The 22,667-nt window shown below is 72.4% G+C and overlaps 1 protein-coding gene across 1 annotated transcript in view; it reads left to right on the forward strand.

Moving 5' to 3' along the window:
- The window catches only part of atg2a (autophagy related 2A), a 182,463-nt gene that overhangs the window by 128,997 nt on the left and 30,799 nt on the right, over positions 1–22,667 (forward strand). Inside the window, exons 32-33 of the mRNA XM_069896222.1 lie at positions 18,792–18,921; positions 22,330–22,530. Of these exons, the coding sequence (XP_069752323.1) occupies positions 18,792–18,921; positions 22,330–22,530 (331 nt within the window). The remainder of the gene's footprint in view (positions 1–18,791; positions 18,922–22,329; positions 22,531–22,667) is intronic.

The raw sequence follows: 22,667 nt of genomic DNA on the forward strand, positions 1-22,667 counted from the left end.
GCACCCTCTCGCCCCCGCCCTCTCGCCCCCGTCACCTCTCGACCCCGCCCCCATGACCCCTCTTGCCCATGACCTCAATCGGACCCGCCCCAATGCCCCTCCCTGCCCCCGCTCGCCCTCCCTGCCCCCGCTCGCCCTCCCTGCCCCCTCTCGCCCTCCCTGCCCCCACTCACCCTCCCTGCCCACACTCGACCTCCCTGCCCTCACTCGCCCTCCCTGCCCCCTCTCGCCCTCCCTGCCCCCTCTCGCCCTCCCTGCCCCCACTCGCCCTCCCTGCCCCCTCTCGCCCTCCCTGCCCCCTCTCGCCCTCCCTGCCCCCTCTCGCCCTCCCTGCCCCCTCTCGCCCTCCCTGCCCCCTCTCGCCCTCCCTGCCCCCTCTCGCCCTCCCTGCCCCCTCTCGCCCTCCCTGCCCCCTCTCGCCCTCCCTGCCCCATCTCGCCCTCCCTGTCCCCTCTCGCCCTCCCTGCCCCCTCTCGCCCTCCCTGCCCCCTCTCGCCCTCCCTGCCCCCTCTCGCCCTCCCTGCCCCCTCTCGCCCTCCCTGCCCCCTCTCGCCCTCCCTGCCCCCTCTCGCCTTCCCTGCCCCCTCTCGCCTTCCCTGCCCCCTCTCGCCCCTCCCTGCCCCCTCTCGCCCCTCCTGCCCACTCTCGCATTCGCCCGATGCCCCCTCTCGCCCACGCGCCCATGCACCCTCTCGCCCCCGCCCTCTCGTCCCCGCCACCTCTCGACCCCGCCCCCATGACCCCTCTTGCCCATGCCCTCAATCGGACCCGCCCCCATGCCCCTCCCTGCCCCCGCTCGCCCTCCCTGCCTCCTCTCGCCTCCCTGCCCCCTCTCGCCATCCCTGCCCCCTCTCGCCCTACCTGCCCCCTATCACCCTCCCTGCCCCCTCTCGCCCTCCCTGCCCCCTCTCGCCCTCCCTGCCCCCTCTCGCCCTCCCTTCCCCCTCTCGCCCTCCCTGCCCCCTCTCGCCCTCCCTGCCCCCTCTCGCCCTCCCTGCCCCCTCTCGCCCTCCCTGCCCCCTCTCGCCCTCCCTGCCCCCTCTCGCCCTCCCTGCCCCCTCTCGCCCTCCCTGCCCCCTCTCGCCTTCCCTTCCCCCTCTCGCCCCTCCCTGCCCCCTCTCGCCCCTCCTGCCCACTCTCGCATTCGCCCGATGCCCCCTCTCGCCCACGCGCCCATGCACCCTCTCGCCCCCGCCCTCTCGTCCTCGCCACCTCTCGACCCCGCCCCCATGACCCCTCTTGCCCATGCCCTCAATCGGACCCGCCCCCATGCCCCTCCCTGCCCCCGCTCGCCCTCCCTGCCTCCTCTCGCCTCCCTGCCCCCTCTCGCCATCCCTGCCCCCTCTCGCCCTACCTGCCCCCTATCACCCTCCCTGCCCCCTCTCGCCCTCCCTGCCCCCTCTCGCCCTCCCTGCCCCCTCTCGCCCTCCCTGCCTCCTCTCGCCCTCCCTTCCCCCTCTCGCCCTCCCTGCCCCCTCTCGCCCTCCCTGCCCCCTCTCGCCCTCCCTGCCCCCTCTCGCCTTCCCTGCCCCCTCTCGCCCTCCCTGCTCCCTCTCGCCCTCCCTGCCCCCTCTCGCCCTCCCTGCCCCCTCTCGCCCTCCCTGCCCCCTCTCGCCTCCCTGCCCCCTCTCGCCTCCCTGCCCCCTCTCGCCTCCCTGCCCCCTCTCGCCTCCCTGAACCCTCTCGCCCTCCCCGCCCCCACTCGCCCATGCCCCCTCGCTCCTGCCCCCTCTCGCCCTCCCTGCCCGCTCTCGCCCTCCCTGCCCGCTCTCGCCCTCCCTGCCCCCTCTCGCCCTCCCTGCCCCCTCTCGCTCTCCCTTCCCTCTCTCGCCCTCCCTGTCCCCTCTCGCCCTCCCTGCCCCCTCTCACCCTCCCTGCCCCCTCTCGCCCTCCCTGCCCCCTCTCGCCCTCCCTGCCCCCTCTCGCCCTCCCTGCCCCCTCTCGCCCTCGCTCCCTCCCCCTCTCGCCCATGCCCCCTCGCCCCTGCCCCCTCTCGCCCTCCCTGCCCCCGCTCGCCCTCCCTGCCCTCTCTCGCCCTCCCTGCCCCCTCTCGCCCTCCCTGCCCCCTCTCGCCCTCCCTGCCCCCTCTCGCCCTCCCTGCCCCCTCTCGCCCTCCCTGCCCCCTCTCGCCCTCCCTGCCCCCTCTCGCCCTCGCTCCCGCCCCATCTCGCCCTCGCTCCCTCCCCCTCTCACCCATGCCCCCTCGCCCCTGCCCCCTCTCGCCCTCCCTGCCCCCGCTCGCCCTACCTGCCCCCTATCACCCTCCCTGCCCCCTCTCGCCCTCCCTGCCCCCTCTCGCCCTACCTGCCCCCTCTCGCCCTCCCTGCCCACTCTCGCCCTCCCCTGCCCCCCTCTCGCCCTCCCTGCCCCCTCTCGCCCTCCCTGCCCCTCTCGCCCTCCCTGCCCCCTCTCGCCCTCCCTGCCCCCTCTCGCCCTCCCTGCCCCCTCTCGCCCTCCCTGCCTCCTCTCGCCCTCCCTGCCCCCTCTCGCCCTCCCTGCCCCCTCTCGCCTCCCTGACCCCTCTCGCCTCCCTGCCCCCTCTCGCCTCCCTGCCCCCTCTCGCCTCCCTGCCCCTCTCGCCTCCCTGCCCCCTCTCGTCTCCCTGCCTCCTCTCGCCTCCCTGCCCCCTCTCGCCCTCCCTGCCCCCTCTCGCCCTCCCTGCCCCCTCTCGCCCTCCCTGCCCCCTATCGCCCTCCCTGCCCCCTCTCGCCCTCCCTGCCCCCCTCTCGCCCTCCCTGCCCCGTCCCGCTCTCCCTGCCCCCTCTCGCCCTCCCTGCCCTCTCACGCCCTCACCTTCCCCCTCTCGCCCCCGCCCCATCTCGCCCCCGCCCCCTCTCGCCCCCGCCCCCTCTCGCCCCCGCCCCCTCTTGCCCCCGCCCCCTCTTGCCCCCGCCCCCTCTCGCCCCCGCCCCCTCTCGCCCCCGCACCCTCTCGCCCCCGCCCCCTCTCGCCCCCGGCCCCTCTCTCCCCCGGCCCCTCTCGCCCCTGCCCCCTCTCGCCCTCCCTGCCCCCTCTTGCCCTCCCTGCCCCCTCTCGCCCTCCCTGCCCCCTCTCGCCCTCCCTGCCCCCTCTCGCCCTCCCTGCCCCCTCTCGCCCTCCCTGCCCCCTCTCGCCTCCCTGCCCCCTCTCGCCTTCCCTGCCCTCACTCGCCCTCCCTGCCCCCTCTCGCCTCCCTGCCCCCTCTCGCCTCCCTGCCCCCTCTCGCCTCCCTGCCCCCTCTCGCCTCCCTGCCCCCTCTCGCCCCTCCCTGCCCCCTCTCGCCCTCCCTTCCCCCTCTCGCCCTCCCTGCCCCCTCTCGCCCTCCCTGCCCCCATCGCCCTCCCTGCCCCCTCTCGCCTTCCCTGCCCCCTCTCGCCCTCCCTGCCCCCTCTCGCCCTCCCTGCCCCCACTCGCCCTCCCTGCCCCCTCTCGCCCTCCTTGCCCCCTCTCGCCTCCCTGCCCCCTCTCGCCTCCCTGCCCCCTCTCCCCTCCCTGCCCCCTCTTGCCTCCCTGCCCCCTCTCGCCTCCCTGCCCCCTCTCGCCTCCCTGCCCCCTCTCGCCCTCCCTGCCCCCTCTCGCCCTCCCTGCCCCCTCTCGCCCTCCCTGCCCCCTCTCGCCCTCCCTGCCCCCTCTCGCCCTCCCCTGCCCCCTCTCGCCCTCCCTGCCCTCTCTCGCCCTCCCTGCCCCCTCTCGCCCTCCCTGCCCCCTCTCGCCCTCCCTGCCCCCCCTCTCGCCCTCCCTGCCCCCTCTCGCCCTCCCTGCCCCCTCTCGCCCCTCCCTGCCCCCTCTCGCCCTGCCCCCTCTCGCCCTCCCCGCCCACTCTCGCCCCCGCCCCCTCTCGCCCCCGCCCCCTCTCGCCCCCGCCCCCTCTCGCCCCCCGCCCCCTCTCGCCCCCAGCCCCCTCTCGCCCCCGCCCCCTCTCGCCCCCGCCCCCTCTCGCCCCCGCCCCCTCTCGCCCCCGCCCCCTCTCGCCCCCGCCCCCTCTCGCCCCCGCCCCCTCTCGCCCCCGCCCCCTCTCGCCCCCGCCCCCTCTCGCCCCCGCCCCCTCTCGACCCCGCCACCTCTCGACCCCGCCCCCATGACCCCTCTTGCCCATGCCCTCAATCGGAGACCCCGCCCCATGCCCCTCCCTGCCCCCGCTCGCCCTCCATGCCCCCGCTCGCCCTCCCTGCCCCCTCTCGCCCTCCCTGCCCCCACTCACCCTCCCTGCCCCCACTCGACCTCCCTGCCCTCACTCGCCCTCCCTGCCCCCTCTCGCCCTCCCTGCCCCCTCTCGCCCTCCCTGCCCCCACTCGCCCTCCCTGCCCCCTCTCGCCCTCCCTGCCCCCTCTCGCCCTCCCTGCCCCCTCTCGCCCTCCCTGCCCCCTCTCGCCCTCCCTGCCCCCTCTCGCCCTCCCTGCCCCCTCTCGCCCTCCCTGCCCCCTCTCGCCCTCCCTGCCCCCTCTCGCCCTCCCTGCCCCATCTCGCCCTCCCTGTCCCCTCTCGCCCTCCCTGACCCTCTCGCCCTCCCTGCCCCCTCTCGCCCTCCCTGCCCCCCTCTCGCCCTCCCTGCCCCCTCTCGCCCTCCCTGCCCCCTCTCTCGCCCCTCCCTGCCCCCTCTCGCCCCTCTCTGCCCCCTCTCGCACCTCCCTGCCCCCTCTCGCCCCTCCCTGCCCCCTCTCGCCCCTCCTGCCCCCTCTCGCATCCGCCCCATGCCCCCTCTCGCCCACGCGCCCATGCACCCTCTCGCCCCCGCCCTCTCGCCCCCGCACCTCTCGACCCCGCCCCATGACCCCTCTTGCCCATGCCCTCAATCGGACCCGCCCCCATGCCCCTCGCTGCCCCTGCTCTCCCTTCCTGCCCCCTCTCACCCTCCCTGCCCCCACTTGCCCTCCCTGCCCTCACTCGCCCTCCCTGCCCCCTCTCGCCCTCCCTGCCCCCTCTCGCCATCCCTGCCCCCACTTGCCCTCCCTATCCCCTCTCGCCCTCCCTGCCCCTCTCGCCCTCCCTGCCCCCTCTCGCCCTCCCTGCCCCCTCTCGCCCTCCCTGCCCCCTCTCGCCCTCCCTGCCCCCTCTCGCCCTCCCTGCCCCCTCTCGCCCTCCCTGCCCCCTCTCGCCCTCCCTGCCCCCTCTCGCCCTCCCTGCCCCCTCTCGCCCTCCCTGCCCCCTCTCGCCCTCCCTGCCCCCTGTCGCCCTCCCTGCCCCCTCTCGCCCTCCCTGCCCCCTCTCGCCCTCCCTGCCCCCTCTCGCCCTCCTTGCCCCCTCTCGCCTCCCTTCCCCTCTCGCCTCCCTGCCCCCTCTCGCCTCCCTGCCCCCTCTCGCCTCCCTGCCCCCTCTCGCCCTCCCTGCCCCCTCTCGCCCTCCCTGCCCCCTCTCGCCCTCCCCTTCCCCCTCTCGCCCTCCATGCCCCCTCTCGCTCCCGCCCCCTCTCGCCCCCGCCCCTTCTCGCCCCCGCCCCCTCTCGCCCCCGCCCCCTCTCGCCCCCGCCCCCTCTCGCCCCCGCCCCCTCTCGCCCCCGCCCCCTCTCGCCCCCGCCCCCGCCCCCTCTCGCCCCCGCCCCCTCTCGCCCCCGCCCCCTCTCGCCCCCCGCCCCTTCTCGCCCCCGCCCCCTCTCGCCCTCGCCCCCGCCCCCTCTCGCCCTCTGCCCCCGCCCCCTCTCGCCCATGCCCCCTCGCCCCCGCCCCCTCTCGCCCACCCTGCCCCCTCTCGCCCTCCCTGCCCCCTCTCGCCCTCCCTGCCCCCTCTCGCCCTCCCTGCCCCCTCTCGCCCTCCCTGCCCCCTCTCGCCCTCCCTGCCCCCTCTCGCCCTCCCTGCCCCCTCTCGCCCTCCCTGCCCCCTCTCGCCCTCCCTGCCCCCTCTCGCCCTCCCTGCCCCCTCTCGCCCTCCCTGCCCCCTCTCGCCCTCCCTGCCCCCTCTCGCCCTCCCTGCCCCCCCTCGCCCTCCCTGCCCCCTCTCGCCCTCCCTGCCCCCTCTCGCCCTCCCTGCCCCCTCTCGCCCTCCCTGCCCTCTCTCGCCTTCCCTGCCACCTCTCGCCCTCCCTGCCCCCTCTCGCCCTCGCCCCCGCCCCCTCTCGCCCCCGCCCCTTCTCGCCCCCGCCCCCTCTCGCCCCCGCCCCCTCTCGCCCCCGCCCCCTCTCGCCCCCGCCCCCTCTCGCCCCGCCCCCTCTCGCCCCCGCCCCCTCTCGCCCCCGCCCCCTCTCGGCCCATGCCCTCTCGCCCCTCCCTGCCCCCTCTCGCCCCTCCTGCCCCCTCTCGCATCCGGCCCATGCCCCCTCTCGCCCACACGCCCATGCACCCTCTCGCCCCCGCCCTCTCGCCCCCGTCACCTCTCGACCCCGCCCCCATGACCCCTCTTGCCCATGACCTCAATCGGACCCGCCCCAATGCCCCTCCCTGCCCCCGCTCGCCCTCCCTGCCCCCGCTCGCCCTCCCTGCCCCCTCTCGCCCTCCCTGCCCCCACTCACCCTCCCTGCCCCCACTCGACCTCCCTGCCCTCACTCGCCCTCCCTGTCCCCTCTCGCCCTCCCTGCCCCCTCTCGCCCTCCCTGCCCCCACTCGCCCTCCCTGCCCCCTCTCGCCCTCCCTGCCCCCTCTCGCCCTCCCTGCCCCCTCTCGCCCTCCCTGCCCCCTCTCGCCCTCCCTGCCCCCTCTCGCCCTCCCTGCCCCCTCTCGCCCTCCCTGCCCCCTCTCGCCCTCCCTGCCCCCTCTCGCCCTCCCTGCCCCATCTCGCCCTCCCTGTCCCCTCTCGCCCTCCCTGCCCCCTCTCGCCCTCCCTGCCCCCTCTCGCCCTCCCTGCCCCCTCGCCCTCCCTGCCCCCTCTCGCCCTCCCTGCCCCCTCTCGCCCTCCCTGCCCCCTCTCGCCTTCCCTGCCCCCTCTCGCCCCTCCCTGCCCCCTCTCGCCCCTCCTGCCCACTCTCGCATTCGCCCGATGCCCCCTCTCGCCCACGCGCCCATGCACCCTCTCGCCCCCGCCCTCTCGTCCCCGCCACCTCTCGACCCCGCCCCCATGACCCCTCTTGCCCATGCCCTCAATCGGACCCGCCCCCATGCCCCTCCCTGCCCCCGCTCGCCCTCCCTGCCTCCTCTCGCCTCCCTGCCCCCTCTCGCCATCCCTGCCCCCTCTCGCCCTACCTGCCCCCTACCACCCTCCCTGCCCCCTCTCGCCCTCCCTGCCCCCTCTCGCCCTCCCTGCCCCCTCTCGCCCTCCCTTCCCCCTCTCGCCCTCCCTGCCCCCTCTCGCCCTCCCTGCCCCCTCTCGCCCTCCCTGCCCCCTCTCGCCCTCCCTGCCCCCTCTCGCCCTCCCTGCCCCCTCTCGCCCTCCCTGCCCCCTCTCGCCCTCCCTGCCCCCTCTCGCCTTCCCTTCCCCCTCTCGCCCCTCCCTGCCCCCTCTCGCCGCTCCTGCCCACTCTCGCATTCGCCCGATGCCCCCTCTCGCCCACGCGCCCATGCACCCTCTCGCCCCCGCCCTCTCGTCCTCGCCACCTCTCGACCCCGCCCCCATGACCCCTCTTGCCCATGCCCTCAATCGGACCCGCCCCCATGCCCCTCCCTGCCCCCGCTCGCCCTCCCTGCCTCCTCTCGCCTCCCTGCCCCCTCTCGCCATCCCTGCCCCCTCTCGCCCTACCTGCCCCCTATCACCCTCCCTGCCCCCTCTCGCCCTCCCTGCCCCCTCTCGCCCTCCCTGCCCCCTCTCGCCCTCCCTGCCCCCTCTCGCCCTCCCTGCCCCCTCTCGCCCTCCCTGCCTCCTCTCGCCCTCCCTTCCCCCTCTCGCCCTCCCTGCCCCCTCTCGCCCTCCCTGCCCCCTCTCGCCCTCCCTGCCCCCTCTCGCCTTCCCTGCCCCCTCTCGCCCTCCCTGCTCCCTCTCGCCCTCCCTGCCCCCTCTCGCCCTCCCTGCCCCCTCTCGCCCTCCCTGCCCCCTCTCGCCTCCCTGCCCCCTCTCGCCTCCCTGCCCCCTCTCGCCTCCCTGCCCCCTCTCGCCTCCCTGAACCCTCTCGCCCTCCCCGCCCCCACTCGCCCATGCCCCCTCGCCCCTGCCCCCTCTCGCCCTCCCTGCCCGCTCTCGCCCTCCCTGCCCGCTCTCGCCCTCCCTGCCCCCTCTCGCCCTCCCTGCCCCCTCTCGCTCTCCCTTCCCTCTCTCGCCCTCCCTGTCCCCTCTCGCCCTCCCTGCCCCCTCTCGCCCTCCCTGCCCCCTCTCGCCCTCCCTGCCCCCTCTCGCCCTCCCTGCCCCCTCTCGCCCTCCCTGCCCCCTCTCGCCCTCGCTCCCTCCCCCTCTCGCCCATGCCCCCTCGCCCCTGCCCCCTCTCGACCTCCCTGCCCCCGCTCGCCCTCCCTGCCCCCTCTCGCCCTCCCTGCCCCCTCTCGCCCTCCCTGCCCCCTCTCGCCCTCCCTGCCCCCTCTCGCCCTCCCTGCCCCCTCTCGCCCTCCCTGCCCCCTCTCGCCCTCCCTGCCCCCTCTCGCCCTCGCTCCCGCCCCATCTCGCCCTCGCTCCCTCCCCCTCTCACCCATGCCCCCTCGCCCCTGCCCCCTCTCGCCCTCCCTGCCCCCGCTCGCCCTCCCTGCCCCCTCTCGCCCTCCCTGCCCCCTCTCGCCCTCCCTGCCCCCTCTCGCCCTCCCTGCCCCCTCTCGCCCTCCCTGCCCCCTCTCGCCCGCCCTGCCCCCTCTCGCCCTCCCTGCCCCCTCTCGCCCTCCCTGCCCCCTCTCGCCCTCCCTGCCCCCTCTCGCCCTCCCCGCCCCCTCTCGCCCTCCCCGCCCCCTCGCCCTCCCCGCCCTCTCTCGCCCTTCCTGCCCCCTCTCGCCCTCCCTGTCCCCACTCGCCCTCCCTGCCCCCTCTCGCCCTCCCTGCTCCCTCTCGCCCTCCCTGCCCTCTCGCCCTCACTGCCCCCTCTCGCCCCTCCCTGCCCCCTCTCGCCCCTCCCTGCCCCCTCTCGCCCCTCCCTGCCCCCTCTCGCCCCTCCCTGCCCCCTCTCGCCCCTCACTGCCCCCTCTCGCATCCGCCCGATGCCCCCTCTCGCCCACGCGCCCATGCACCCTTTCGCCCCCGCTCTCTCGTCCCCGCCAACTCTCGACCCCGCCCCCATGACCCCTCTTGCCCATGCCCTCAATCGGACCCGCCCCCATGCCCCTCCCTGCCCCCGCTCGCCCTCCCTTCCCCCTCTCGCCCTCCCTGCCACCACTCGCCCTCCCTGCCCTCACTCGCCCTCCCTGCCCCCTCTCGCCCTCCCTGCCCCCTCTCGCCCTCCCTGCCCCCTCTCGCCCTCCCTGCCCCCTCTCGCCCTCCCTGCCCCCTCTCGCCCTCCCTGCCCCCTCTCGCCCTCCCTGCCCCCTCTCGCCTCCCTGCCCCCTCTCGCCTCCCTGCCCCCTCTCACTTCCCTGCCCCCTCTCGCTTCCCTGCCCCCTCTCGCCTCCCTGCCCCCTCTCGCCCTCCTTGCCCCCTCTCGCCCTCCCTGCCCCCTCTCGCCCTCCCTTCCCCCTCTCGCCCTCCCTGCCCCCTCTCGCCCTCCCTGCCCCCTCTCGCCCTCCCTGCCCCCTCTCGCCCTCCCTGCCCCCTCTCGCCCTCCCTGCCCCCTCTCGCCCTCCCTGCCCTCTCTCGCCCTCCCTGCCCCCTCCCTGCTCCCTCTCGCCCTCCCTGCCCCCTCTCGCCCTCGCCCCTGCCCCCTCTCGCCCCCGCCCCCTCTCGCCCCCGCCCCCTCTCGCCCCCGCCCCCTCTCGCCCCCGCCCCCTCTCGCCCCCGCTCCCTCTCGCCCTGCCCCCTCTCGCCCTCCCTGCCCCCTCTCGCCCTCCCTGCCCCCTCTCGCCCTCCCTGCTCCCTCTCGCCCTCCCTGCCCTCTCTCGCCCTCCCTGCCCCCTCCCTGCCCCCTCTCGCCCTCCCTGCCCGCCCTCGCCCCCGCCCCCTCTCGCCCCCGCCCCCTCTCGCCCCCGCCCCCTCTCGCCCCCGCCCCCTCTCGCCCCCGCCCCCTCTCGCCCCCGCCCCCTCTCGCCCCCGCCCCCTCTCGCCCCCGCCCCCTCTCGCCCCCGCCCCCTTTCGCCCCCGCCCCCTCTCGCCCCCGCCCCCTCTCGCCCCCGCCCCCTCTCGCCCCCGCCCCCTCTCGCCCTCCCTGCCCCCTCTCGCCCCTCCCTGCCCCCTCTCGCCCCTCCCTGCCCCCTCTCGCCCCTCCTGCCCCCTCTCGCATCCGCCCCATGCCCCCACTCGCCCACTCGCCCATGCACCCTCTCGCCCCCGCCCTCTCGCCCCCGCCACCTCTCGACCCCGCCCCCATGACCCCTCTTGCCCATGCCCTCAATCGGAACCGCCCCCATGCCCCACCCTGCCACCGCTCGCCCTCCCTGCCCCCTCTCGCCCTCCCGGCCCCCACTCGCCCTCCCCGCCCCCACTCGCCCTCCCTGCCCTCACTCGCCCTCCCTGCCCCCTCTCGCCCTCCCTGCCCCCTCTCGCCATCCCTGCCCCCACTCGCCCTCCCTGCCCCATCTCGCCCTCCCTGCCCCCTCTCGCCCTCCCTGCCCCCTCTCGCCCTCCCTGACCCCTCTCGCCCTCCCTGCCCCCTCTCGCCCTCCCTGCCCCCTCTCGCCCTCCCTGCCCCCTCTCGCCCTCCCTGCCCCCTCTCGCCCTCCCTGCCCCCTCTCGCCCTCCCTGCTCCCTCTCGCCCTCCCTGCCCCCTCTCGCCCTCCCTGCCCCCTCTCGCCCTCCTTGCCCCCTCTCGCCTCCCTGCCCCCTCTCGCCTCCCTGCCCCCTCTCGCCTCCCTGCCCCCTCTCGCCTCCCTGTCCCCTCTCGCCCTCCCTGCCCCCTCTCGCCCTCCCTGCCCCCTATCGCCCTCCCTACCCCCTATCGCCCTCCCTGCCCCCTCTCGCCCTCCCTGCCCCCTCTCGCCCTCCCTGCCCCCTCTCGCCCTCCCTGCCCCCTCTCGCCCTCCCTGCCCTTTCTCGCCCTCCCTGCCCCCACTCGCCCTCCCTGTCTCCTCTCGCCCTCGCCCCCGCCCCCTCTCGCCCCCGCCCCCTCTCGCCCCCGCCCCCTCTCGCCCCCGCCCACTCTCGCCCCCGCCCTCTCTCGCCTCCGCCCCCTCTCGCCCATGCCCCCTCGCCCCTGCCCCCTCTCGCCCTCCCTGCCCCCTCTCGCCCTCCCTGCCCCCTCTCGCCCTCCCTGCCCCCTCTCGCCCTCCCTGCCCCCTCTCGCCCTCCCTGCCCCCTCTCGCCCTCCCTGCCCCCTCTCGCCCTCCCTGCCCCCTCTCGCCCTCCCTGCCCCCTCTCGCCCTCCCTGCCCCCTCTCGCCCTCCCTGCCCCCTCTCGCCCTCCCTGCCCCCTCTCGCCCTCCCTGCCCCCTCTCGCCCTCCCTGCCCCCTCTCGCCCTCCCTGCCCCCTCTCGCCCTCCCTGCCCCCTCGCCCTCCCTGCCCCCTCTCGCCCTCCCTGCCCCCTCTCGCCCCTCCCTGCCCCCTCTCGCCCCTCCCTGCCCCCTCTCGCCCCTCCCTGCCCCCTCTCGCCCCTCCCTGCCCCCTCTCGCCCCTCCCTGCCCCCTCTCGCCCCTCCCTGCCCCCTCTCGCCCCTCCCTGCCCCCTCTCGCCCCTCCCTGCCCCCTCTCGCCCCTCCCTGCCCCCTCTCGCCCCTCCCTGCCCCCTCTCGCCCCTCCCTGCCCCCTCTCGCCCCTCCCTGCCCCCTCTCGCCCCTCCCTGCCCGCTCTCGCATCCGCCCCATGCCCCCTCTCGCCCACGCGCCCATGCCCCCTCTCGCCCCCGCCCTCTCGCCCCCGCCCTCTCGCCCCCGCCAGCTCTCGACCCCGCCCCCATGACCCCTCTTGCCCATGCCCTCAATCGGACCCACCCCCATGCCCCTCGCTGTCCCCGCTCGCCCTCCCTGCCCCCTCTCGCCCTCCCTGCCCCCACTTGCCCTCCCTGCCCTCACTCGCCCTCCCTGCCCCCTCTCGCCCTCCCTGCCCCCTCTCGCCATCCCTGCCCCCACTCGCCCTCCCTGTCCCCTCTCGCCTCCCTGCCCCCTCTCGCCTCCCTGCCCCCTCTCGCCCTCCCTGCCCCCTCTCGCCCTCCCTGCCCCCTCTCGCCCTCCCTGCCCCCTCTCGCCATCCCTGCCCCCTCTCGCCCTCCCTGCCCCCTCTCGCCCTCCCTGCCCCCTCTCGCCCTCCCTGCCCCCTCTCGCCCTCCCTGCCCCTTCTCGCCCTCCCTGCCCCCTCTCGCCCTCCCTGCCCCCTCTCGCCCTCCTTGCCCCCTCTCGCCTCCCTGCCCCCTCTCGCCTCCCTGCCCCTCTCGCCTCCCTGCCCCCTCTCGCCTCCCTGCCCCCTCTCGCCTCCCTGCCCCCTCTCGCCCTCCCTGCCCCCTCTCGCCCTCCCTGCCCCCTCTCGCCCTCCCTGCCCCCTCTCCGCCCTCCCTGCCCCCTCTCGCCCTCCCTGCCCCCTCTCGCCCTCCCTGCCCCCTCTCGCCATCCCTGCCCCCTCTCGCCCTCCCTGCCCCCTCTCGCCCTCCCTGCCCCCTCTCGCCCTCCCTGCCCCCTCTCGCCTTCCCTGCCCCCTCTCGCCCCTCCCTGCCCCCTCTCGCCCCTCCTGCCCACTCTCGCATTCGCCCGATGCCCCCTCTCGCCCACGCGCCCATGCACCCTCTCGCCCCCGCCCTCTCCTCCCCGCCACCTCTCGACCCCGCCCCCATGACCCCTCTTGCCCATGCCCTCAATCGGACCCGCCCCCATGCCCCTCCCTGCCCCCGCTCGCCCTCCCTGCCTCCTCTCGCCTCCCTGCCCCCTCTCGCCATCCCTGCCCCCTCTCGCCCTACCTGCCCCCTACCACCCTCCTGCCCCCTCTCGCCCTCCCTGCCCCCTCTCGCCCTCCCTGCCCCCTCTCGCCCTCCCTTCCCCCTCTCGCCCTCCCTGCCCCCTCTCGCCCTCCCTGCCCCCTCTCGCCCTCCCTGCCCCCTCTCGCCCTCCCTGCCCCCTCTCGCCCTCCCTGCCCCCTCTCGCCCTCCCTGCCCCCTCTCGCCCTCCCTGCCCCCTCTCGCCTTCCCTTCCCCCTCTCGCCCCTCCCTGCCCCCTCTCGCCCCTCCTGCCCACTCTCGCATTCGCCCGATGCCCCCTCTCGCCCACGCGCCCATGCACCCTCTCGCCCCCGCCCTCTCGTCCTCGCCACCTCTCGACCCCGCCCCCATGACCCCTCTTGCCCATGCCCTCAATCGGACCCGCCCCCATGCCCCTCCCTGCCCCCGCTCGCCCTCCCTGCCTCCTCTCGCCTCCCTGCCCCCTCTCGCCATCCCTGCCCCCTCTCGCCCTACCCTGCCCCCTATCACCCTCCCTGCCCCTCTCGCCCTCCCTGCCCCCTCTCGCCCTCCCTGCCCCCTCTCGCCCTCCCTGCCTCCTCTCGCCCTCCCTTCCCCCTCTCGCCCTCCCTGCCCCCTCTCGCCCTCCCTGCCCCCTCTCGCCCTCCCTGCCCCCTCTCGCCCTCCCTGCCCCCTCTCGCCTTCCCTGCCCCCTCTCGCATTCCCTGCTCCCTCTCGCCCTCCCTGCCCCCTCTCGCCCTCCCTGCCCCCTCTCGCCCTCCCTGCCCCCTCTCGCCCTCCCTGCCCCCTCTCGCCTCCCTGCCCCCTCTCGCCTCCCTGCCCCCTCTCGCCTCCCTGAACCCTCTCGCCCTCCCCGCCCCCACTCGCCCATGCCCCCTCGCCCCTGCCCCCTCTCGCCCTCCCTGCCCGCTCTCGCCCTCCCTGCCCGCTCTCGCCCTCCCTGCCCCCTCTCGCCCTCCCTGCCCCCTCTCGCTCTCCCTTCCCTCTCTCGCCCTCCCTGTCCCCTCTCGCCCTCCCTGCCCCCTCTCGCCCTCCCTGCCCCCTCTCGCCCTCCCTGCCCCCTCTCGCCCTCCCTGCCCCCTCTCGCCCTCCCTGCCCCCTCTCGCCCTCGCTCCCTCCCCCTCTCGCCCATGCCCCCTCGCCCCTGCCCCCTCTCGCCCTCCCTGCCCCCGCTCGCCCTCCCTGCCCCCTCTCGCCCTCCCTGCCCCCTCTCGCCCTCCCTGCCCCCTCTCGCCCTCCCTGCCCCCTCTCGCCCTCCCTGCCCCCTCTCGCCCTCCCTGCCCCCTCTCGCCCTCCCTGCCCCCTCTCGCCCTCCCTGCCCCCTCTCGCCCTCGCTCCCGCCCCATCTCGCCCTCGCTCCCTCCCCCTCTCACCCATGCCCCCTCGCCCCTGCCCCCTCTCGCCCTCCCTGCCCCCGCTCGCCCTCCCTGCCCCCTCTCGCCCTCCCTGCCCCCTCTCGCCCTCCCTGCCCCCTCTCGCCCTCCCTGCCCCCTCTCGCCCTCCCTGCCCCCTCTCGCCCGCCCTGCCCCCTCTCGCCCTCCCTGCCCCCTCTCGCCCTCCCTGCCCCCTCTCGCCCTCCCTGCCCCCTCTCGCCCTCCCCCGCCCCCTCTCGCCCTCCCCGCCCCCTCGCCCTCCCCGCCCTCTCTCGCCCTTCCTGCCCCCTCTCGCCCTCCCTGTCCCCACTCGCCCTCCCTGCCCCCTCTCGCCCTCCCTGCTCCCTCTCGCCCTCCCTGCCCTCTCGCCCTCACTGCCCCCTCTCGCCCCTCCCTGCCCCCTCTCGCCCCTCCCTGCCCCCTCTCGCCCCTCCCTGCCCCCTCTCGCCCCTCCCTGCCCCCTCTCGCCCCTCACTGCCCCCTCTCGCATCCGCCCGATGCCCCCTCTCGCCCACGCGCCCATGCACCCTTTCGCCCCCGCTCTCTCGTCCCCGCCAACTCTCGACCCCGCCCCCATGACCCCTCTTGCCCATGCCCTCAATCGGACCCGCCCCCATGCCCCTCCCTGCCCCCGCTCGCCCTCCCTTCCCCCTCTCGCCCTCCCTGCCACCACTCGCCCTCCCTGCCCTCACTCGCCCTCCCTGCCCCCTCTCGCCCTCCCTGCCCCCTCTCGCCCTCCCTGCCCCCTCTCGCCCTCCCTGCCCCCTCTCGCCCTCCCTGCCCCCTCTCGCCCTCCCTGCCCCCTCTCGCCCTCCCTGCCCCCTCTCGCCTCCCTGCCCCCTCTCGCCTCCCTGCCCCCTCTCACTTCCCTGCCCCCTCTCGCTTCCCTGCCCCCTCTCGCCTCCCTGCCCCCTCTCGCCCTCCTTGCCCCCTCTCGCCCTCCCTGCCCCCTCTCGCCCTCCGTTCCCCCTCTCGCCCTCCCTGCCCCCTCTCGCCCTCCCTGCCCCCTCTCGCCCTCCCTGCCCCCTCTCGCCCTCCCTGCCCCCTCTCGCCCTCCCTGCCCTCTCTCGCCCTCCCTGCCCCCTCCCTGCTCCCTCTCGCCCTCCCTGCCCCCTCTCGCCCTCGCCCCTGCCCCCTCTCGCCCCCGCCCCCTCTCGCCCCCGCCCCCTCTCGCCCCCGCCCCCTCTCGCCCCCGCCCCCTCTCGCCCCCGCCCCCTCTCGCCCTGCCCCCTCTCGCCCTCCCTGCCCCCTCTCGCCCTCCCTGCCCCCTCTCGCCCTCCCTGCTCCCTCTCGCCCTCCCTGCCCTCTCTCGCCCTCCCTGCCCCCTCCCTGCCCCCTCTCGCCCTCCCTGCCCGCCCTCGCCCCCGCCCCCTCTCGCCCCCGCCCCCTCTCGCCCCCGCCCCCTCTCGCCCCCGCCCCCTCTCGCCCCCGCCCCCTCTCGCCCCCGCCCCCTCTCGCCCCCGCCCCCTCTCGCCCCCGCCCCCTCTCGCCCCCGCCCCCTCTCGCCCCCGCCCCCTCTCGCCCCCGCCCCCTCTCGCCCTCCCTGCCCCCTCTCGCCCCTCCCTGCCCCCTCTCGCCCCTCCCTGCCCCCTCTCGCCCCTCCTGCCCCCTCTCGCATCCGCCCCATGCCCCCACTCGCCCACTCGCCCATGCACCCTCTCGCCCCCGCCCTCTCGCCCCCGCCACCTCTCGACCCCGCCCCCATGACCCCTCTTGCCCATGCCCTCAATCGGAACCGCCCCCATGCCCCACCCTGCCACCGCTCGCCCTCCCTGCCCCCTCTCGCCCTCCCGGCCCCCACTCGCCCTCCCCGCCCCCACTCGCCCTCCCTGCCCTCACTCGCCCTCCCTGCCCCCTCTCGCCCTCCCTGCCCCCTCTCGCCATCCCTGCCCCCACTCGCCCTCCCTGCCCCATCTCGCCCTCCCTGCCCCCTCTCGCCCTCCCTGCCCCCTCTCGCCCTCCCTGACCCCTCTCGCCCTCCCTGCCCCCTCTCGCCCTCCCTGCCCCCTCTCGCCCTCCCTGCCCCCTCTCGCCCTCCCTGCCCCCTCTCGCCCTCCCTGCCCCCTCTCGCCCTCCCTGCCCCCTCTCGCCCTCCCTGCCCCCTCTCGCCCTCCCTGCCCCCTCTCGCCCTCCTTGCCCCCTCTCGCCTCCCTGCCCCCTCTCGCCTCCCTGCCCCCTCTCGCCTCCCTGCCCCCTCTCGCCTCCCTGTCCCCTCTCGCCCTCCCTGCCCCCTCTCGCCCTCCCTGCCCCCTATCGCCCTCCCTGCCCCCTATCGCCCTCCCTGCCCCCTCTCGCCCTCCCTGCCCCCTCTCGCCCTCCCTGCCCCCTCTCGCCCTCCCTGCCCCCTCTCGCCCTCCCTGCCCCCTCTCGCCCTCCCTGCCCCCTCTCGCCCTCCCTGCCCCCTCTCGCCCTCCCTGCCCCCTCTCGCCCTCCCTGCCCCCTCTCGCCCTCCCTGCCCCCTCTCGCCCTCCCTGCCCTTTCTCGCCCTCCCTGCCCCCACTCGCCCTCCCTGTCTCCTCTCGCCCTCGCCCCCGCCCCCTCTCGCCCCCGCCCCCCTCTCGCCCCCGCCCACTCTCGCCCCCGCCCCCTCTCGCCTCCGCCCCCTCTCGCCCATGCCCCCTCTCGCCCTCCCTTCCCCCTCTCGCCCTCCCTGCCCCCTCTCGCCCTCCCTGCCCCCTCTCGCCCTCCCTGCCCCCTCTCGCCCTCCCTGCCCCCTCTCGCCCTCCCTGCCCCCTCTCGCCCTCCCTGCCCCCTCTCGCCCTCCCTGCCCCCTCTCGCCCTCCCTGCCCCCTCTCGCCCTCCCTGCCCCCTCTCGCCCTCCCTGCCCCCTCTCGCCCTCCCTGCCCCCTCTCGCCCTCCCTGCCCCCTCTCGCCCTCCCTGCCCCCTCTCGCCCTCCCTGCCCCCTCTCGCCCCTCCCTGCCCCCTCTCGCCCCTCCCTGCCCCCTCTCGCCCCTCCCTGCCCCCTCTCGCCCCTCCCTGCCCCCTCTCGCCCCTCCCTGCCCCCTCTCGCCCCTCCCTGCCCCCTCTCGCCCCTCCCTGCCCCCTCTCGCCCCTCCCTGCCCCCTCTCGCCCCTCCCTGCCCCCTCTCGCCCCTCCCTGCCCCCCTCTCGCATCCGCCCCATGCCCCCTCTCGCCCATGCCCCCTCTCGCCCCCGCCCTCTCGCCCCCGCCCTCTCGCCCCCCGCCAGCTCTCTTGCCCATGCCCTCAATCGGACCCACCCCCATGCCCCTCGCTGTCCCCGCTCGCCCTCCCTGCCCCCTCTCGCCCTCCCTGCCCCCACTTGCCCTCCCTGCCCTCACTCGCCCTCCCTGCCCCCTCTCGCCCTCCCTGCCCCCTCTCGCCATCCCTGCCCCCACTCGCCCTCCCTGTCCCCTCTCGCCTCCCTGCCCCCTCTCGCCTCCCTGCCCCCTCTCGCCCTCCCTGCCCCCTCTCGCCCTCCCTGCCCCCTCTCGCCCTCCCTGCCCCCTCTCGCCATCCCTGCCCCCTCTCGCCCTCCCTGCCCCCTCTCGCCCTCCCTGCCCCCTCTCGCCCTCCCTGCCCCCTCTCGCCCTCCCTGCCCCTTCTCGCCCTCCCTGCCCCCTCTCGCCCTCCCTGCCCCCTCTCGCCCTCCTTGCCCCCTCTCGCCTCCCTGCCCCCTCTCGCCTCCCTGCCCCCTCTCGCCTCCCTGCCCCCTCTCGCCTCCCTGCCCCCTCTCGCCTCCCTGCCCCCTCTCGCCCTCCCTGCCCCCTCTCGCCCTCCCTGCCCCCTCTCGCCCTCCCTGCCCCCTCTCGCCCTCCCTGCCCCCTCTCGCCCTCCCTGCCCCCTCTCGCCCTCCCTGCCCCCTCTCGCCCCCGCCCCCTCTCGCCCACGCCCCCTCTCGCCCCCGCCCACTCTCGCCCCCGCCCCCTCTCGCCCCCGCCCCCTCTCGACCCCGCCCCCTCTCGCCCCCGCCCCCGCCCCATCTTGCCCTCGCCCCCGCCCCGTCTCGCCCATGCCACCCTCGCCCCTGCCCCCTCTCGCCCTCCCTGCCCCCTCTCGCCCTCCCTGCCCCCTCTCGCCCTCCCTGCCCCCTCTCCCCCTCCCTGCTCCCTCTCCCCCTCCCTGTCCCATCTCCGCCTCCCTGCCCCCTCTCCCCTCCCTGGCCCCTCTCCCCCTCCCTGCCCCCTCTCCCCCTCCCTGCCCCCTCTCCCCCTCCCTGCCCCCTCTCCCCCTCCCTGCCCCCTCTCCCCCTCCCTGCCCCCTCTCCCCCTCCCTGCCCCCTCTCGCCCTCCCTGCCCCCTCTCGCCCTCCCTGCCCCCTCTCGCCCTCGTTGCCCCCTCTCACCCCTCCACACTTACAGATGTGCAGACATAGAGGCGTGCACAGACACACAGACAGACACACACACACCTTATTTTTAATGTAATTTTTTTCATTTATTTGCTAATTGTTGTTGAACCTGGTGGATGGTGTTTTCAAGCTAGCGTACTTTCTATCCGACTCTTGGGGGAGAAGAGTGTGTGACTGGGGGTGGGTGTGATAGATTAGATGGTGACTGGTGATGGGTCCTATAATATGTCGGTTGTTTTTCCCAAGACAGTGGGAGGTATTAACGGTGTCAGGGTGGAAGAGGTGTTTGTGCGATGGCCAGAACTGCGTTCACCGCTCCCCGCAGTGAGCGGACACCTAGGGGGAGCAACTGTGAGTGTTACACCACTACCTTTGTACGCTCTTGCAGGATCAAGCCGACCAGCGCCAGGAGCTCGCCGTTCCGGTCCGCCTTCCCCAACAGGCCGCAGAACACATGGAGGACGCAGGGAGGCTCAGCCAGGAACCACGAGGTGCTCATGGAGATACAGCTCAGCAAGGTAGCACCCCGACCCGCCCCGTTCGCACTCAAGCCACCTAACGCCTGGCTGTGCACATACGCTAGCGATTCAGGGCCCTGCTCAATTCCCCGTCACACCAACGAGAAGACCCGAGACCGGGACTCAAAGCCTTTTCCACTCCCACCCTCGTCAGTGACCCAGATATTGTCTGCAACCTAATGGAAGAGATAGAACATAGAACATTCCAACCCTTCAGCCCATGATGTGAACGTAGCCCACAACAATCTACCCTTGCCTATAACATAACAATTACAGCACGGAAACAGGCCATTAGGCCCTTCTAGTCCACACCGAACCAAACACCCCTTTCTCGTCCCACCTCCCTGCACAATGCCCATAACCCTCCATCTTCTTCTCATCCATATACCTGTCTAACCTTTTCTTAAATAATACAATTGACTCCGCCACCACTATTTCTCCCGGAAGCTCATTCCACACGGCTACCACTCTCTGAGTAAAGAAGTTCCCCCTCATGTTACCTCTAAACCTCTGCCCCTTAATTCTTAACTCATGTCCTGTTGTTTTAATCTTTCCTCCTCTTAACGGAAATAGTCTATCCACATCCACTCTGTCTATCCCTTTCATAATCTTAAATACTTCTATCAAATCCCCTCTCAACCTTCTACGCTCCAAAGAATAAAGACCTAATCTGTCCAATCTCTCCCTATACTCTAGATGCTTAAACCCAGGTAACATTCTGGTAAACCTTCTCTGCACTCTCTCCACTCTGTTTATATCCTTCCTATAATTAGGCGACCAGAACTGCACACAGAACTCCCAATTAGGCCGCACCAACATCTTATACAATCTCAACATCACCTCCCAACTCCTATATTCCATGCAATGATTGATAAAGGCCAGCATACTAAAAGCCTTCTTCACCACCCTATTCACGTGAGTTTCTACCTTCAGGGAACGATGTACCGTTACTTCTAAATCTTTCTGCTCTTCTGTATTCATCAATGCTCTCCCATTTACCACATATGTCCTATTCTGATTCTTCTTACCAAAATGAAGCACCTCACACTTATCAGCATTAAATTCCATCTGCCATTTTTCAGCCCACTTTTCTAAGCAGCCCAAATCCCTCTGCAATCCTTGAAAACCTTCTTCATTATCCACTATTCCACCTATCTTAGTATCGTCTGCATATTTACTAATCCAATTCACCACCCCATCATCTAGATCATTAATGTATATAACGAACAACAATGGGCCCAATACAGATCCTTGAGGCACACCACTGGTCACCGGCCTCCAACCTGACAGACCTACCACTCTCTGGCCTCTCCCTTTCAGCCAATGTTCAATCCATTTGACTATCTTAAAATTTATACCTAAAGACTGCACCTTCCTAACTAACCTTCCATGTGGTACCTTATCAAAGACCTTACTGAAGTCCATATAGACAACATCCACTGCGCTACCCTCATCCACATTCCTAGTCACCTCTTCAAAAAATTCAATCAGATTGGTCAAACATGACCTTCCTCCCACAAATCCATGTTGAGTGCTCCTGATCAGACCCTGTCTATCCAGATGTTTATAAGTACTATCTCTAAGAATTTTCTCCATTAATTTACCTACCACAGACGTCAAACTTACAGGCCGATAGTTGCCAGGCTTCCTCCTTGAACCCTTTTTAAATAACGGAACCACATGCGCAATGCGCCAATCCTCCGGCACTATCCCCATATCTAATGACATTTGGAAAATTACCGCCAGAGCCTCTGCTATTTCCTCCTTCACTTCTCTCAATGTCCTGGGGAAGATCCCGTCTGGTCCTGGAGACTTATCCACCTTTATATTCTTCAAAAGCCTTAAAACTACACCTTTTGTAATCTCTATATTCTCCATATTTACCCAATTTGCTTTTTTTTATCTCACATCTCCCAATATCCTTCTCCTTAGTGAATACCGAAGAAAAGAAACTGTTCAATATCTCCCCCATTTCTCTCGGCTCCACACACAGTTTTCCACTCTGATTTTCTAAGGGACCAATTTTGTCTCTAGCTTTCCTCTTACCATTAACATATTTGTAGAACTCTTTTGGATTAGTTTTCACCCTGCTTGCCATAATTTCCTCGTACCTTCTTTTAGCTTTCCTAATTCCTCTCTTAAGATTCCTCTTACATTCAATGTATCTTTCAAACATCTCCTTAACTCCATGCTTCTTATATCTAATGTACGCCTCCCTTTTTCTTTGAACCAAGTTTCCAATATTCCTTGAAAACCACGGCTCTCTCAAACCTTTTGCCCCTCCCTCACACCTCCCTCTATTTTTCCCACATCCATGCACCCGACTTAAATGCCCCCTTTGCAGGAGCCTCCACCCCCCAGCAATGCATTCCCACTACTCTGTGTAAAAATAACCCTAAACATTTCCTCCCCTCACCTCATTCAGATGCTACTCCTGACCTGAGAAAAAGATGCTGGCTGTCTGCCCCATCTCTGCCCCTCATAATCCTGCAACCCTCTTATTAAGCCACCTCTCTTACGTCATTATACCAAAGGAAAAAGCCCTTGCTCTGCCAACCTTGCCTCTTATTGCCATCATGAGGATTCTGGATAGACGCATGAACTTGCAGGGGCGAGAGCAATCACCATGCAGGCAACTCTAATTTGGGCGCTGTGCTTAGCACAGACTTTGTGGCTTGTTCCTGTGCTATACTGTGCTCCAGCCTGCGAGAACACCCCGAGACCCCTCAAAACTGGACTGCTCCAACCCATGCCACCCCTCCCCATCCTGATGGGAATCTGCTTGGCTTAAGGGCGGAGACCCTTTCCCCCAGGGTGTGGGCATCTGTGTCAGGTGAGGGGAGGAACGTTCAGGGGCGACGTCAGGGTTACGTTTTTATTCCTCCCCCCCCCACAGAGAGTGGTGAATGCCTGGAATGCATGACTGGGGATGGTGGCGGAGGCTGGAACATTAGGGATGCCTCCTGGACAGGCACGAGAAATTGAGGGTTACAGGTGTGAGGGAGGGAAGGGTTCAAGTGTTATGTAGGTCGGCGCAACATCGTGCTGTGGAGTTTGACACATGCAGAAGACTGCAGACGCTGCAATCCCGACCAAAACACATTCTGCTGGAGCAACTTGGCAGGTCAAGCAGAGAATATGGGGAAAAGTGAGGGGGACCTGGGCTGGGTGGGAGGGAGGGGTAATGGAGAGGGGGAGCGGGTAACTGGGCCAGGGGAGGAGGGATAATGGGGAGGGAGATAACTGGGTTGGGGGCGGGAGTGGGTAACTGGGGGAGGATGGGTAATGGAGAGGGGCGGGCAGGTAACTGGGCCAGGGGAGGAGGGGTAATGAGGAGGGGGATAACTGGGCCAGAGGGAGAGGGCACAGTGGAGGTTATCTGAGCTAACTCTCCCGGTTTTGCCGCAGATGAGCTTCCAACATGAGACCTACCCAGTGCCTGGTGCCATCGCGGTGCCGGAGAGGGCGTCGGAAGACCAGCCCGTGGCCCGACAAGTCTTTATCGTCCAGGAGATGGAGATCCGAGACCGGCTGGCCTCCTCTCAAATCAATAAGTTCCTGTATTTGCACACCAGTGAGCAGATGCCCCGGCGCACCCACTCCAACATGGTAGGCCTACTGCTCGCAGAACCCTCCCTCCCCTCGGGGTGTGAAGGTCACCCTCTGCCTCATTCCCCCTTCTGCTTCCCAAGGGCAGGCTGGAAAACCTGGGCCTGAATGTCCCTGTGGATGAGCTTTGTGCTCAG

Source organism: Narcine bancroftii, chromosome 8 (assembly GCF_036971445.1).
Source record: "Narcine bancroftii isolate sNarBan1 chromosome 8, sNarBan1.hap1, whole genome shotgun sequence".
Classification (NCBI taxonomy): domain Eukaryota; kingdom Metazoa; phylum Chordata; class Chondrichthyes; order Torpediniformes; family Narcinidae; genus Narcine; species Narcine bancroftii.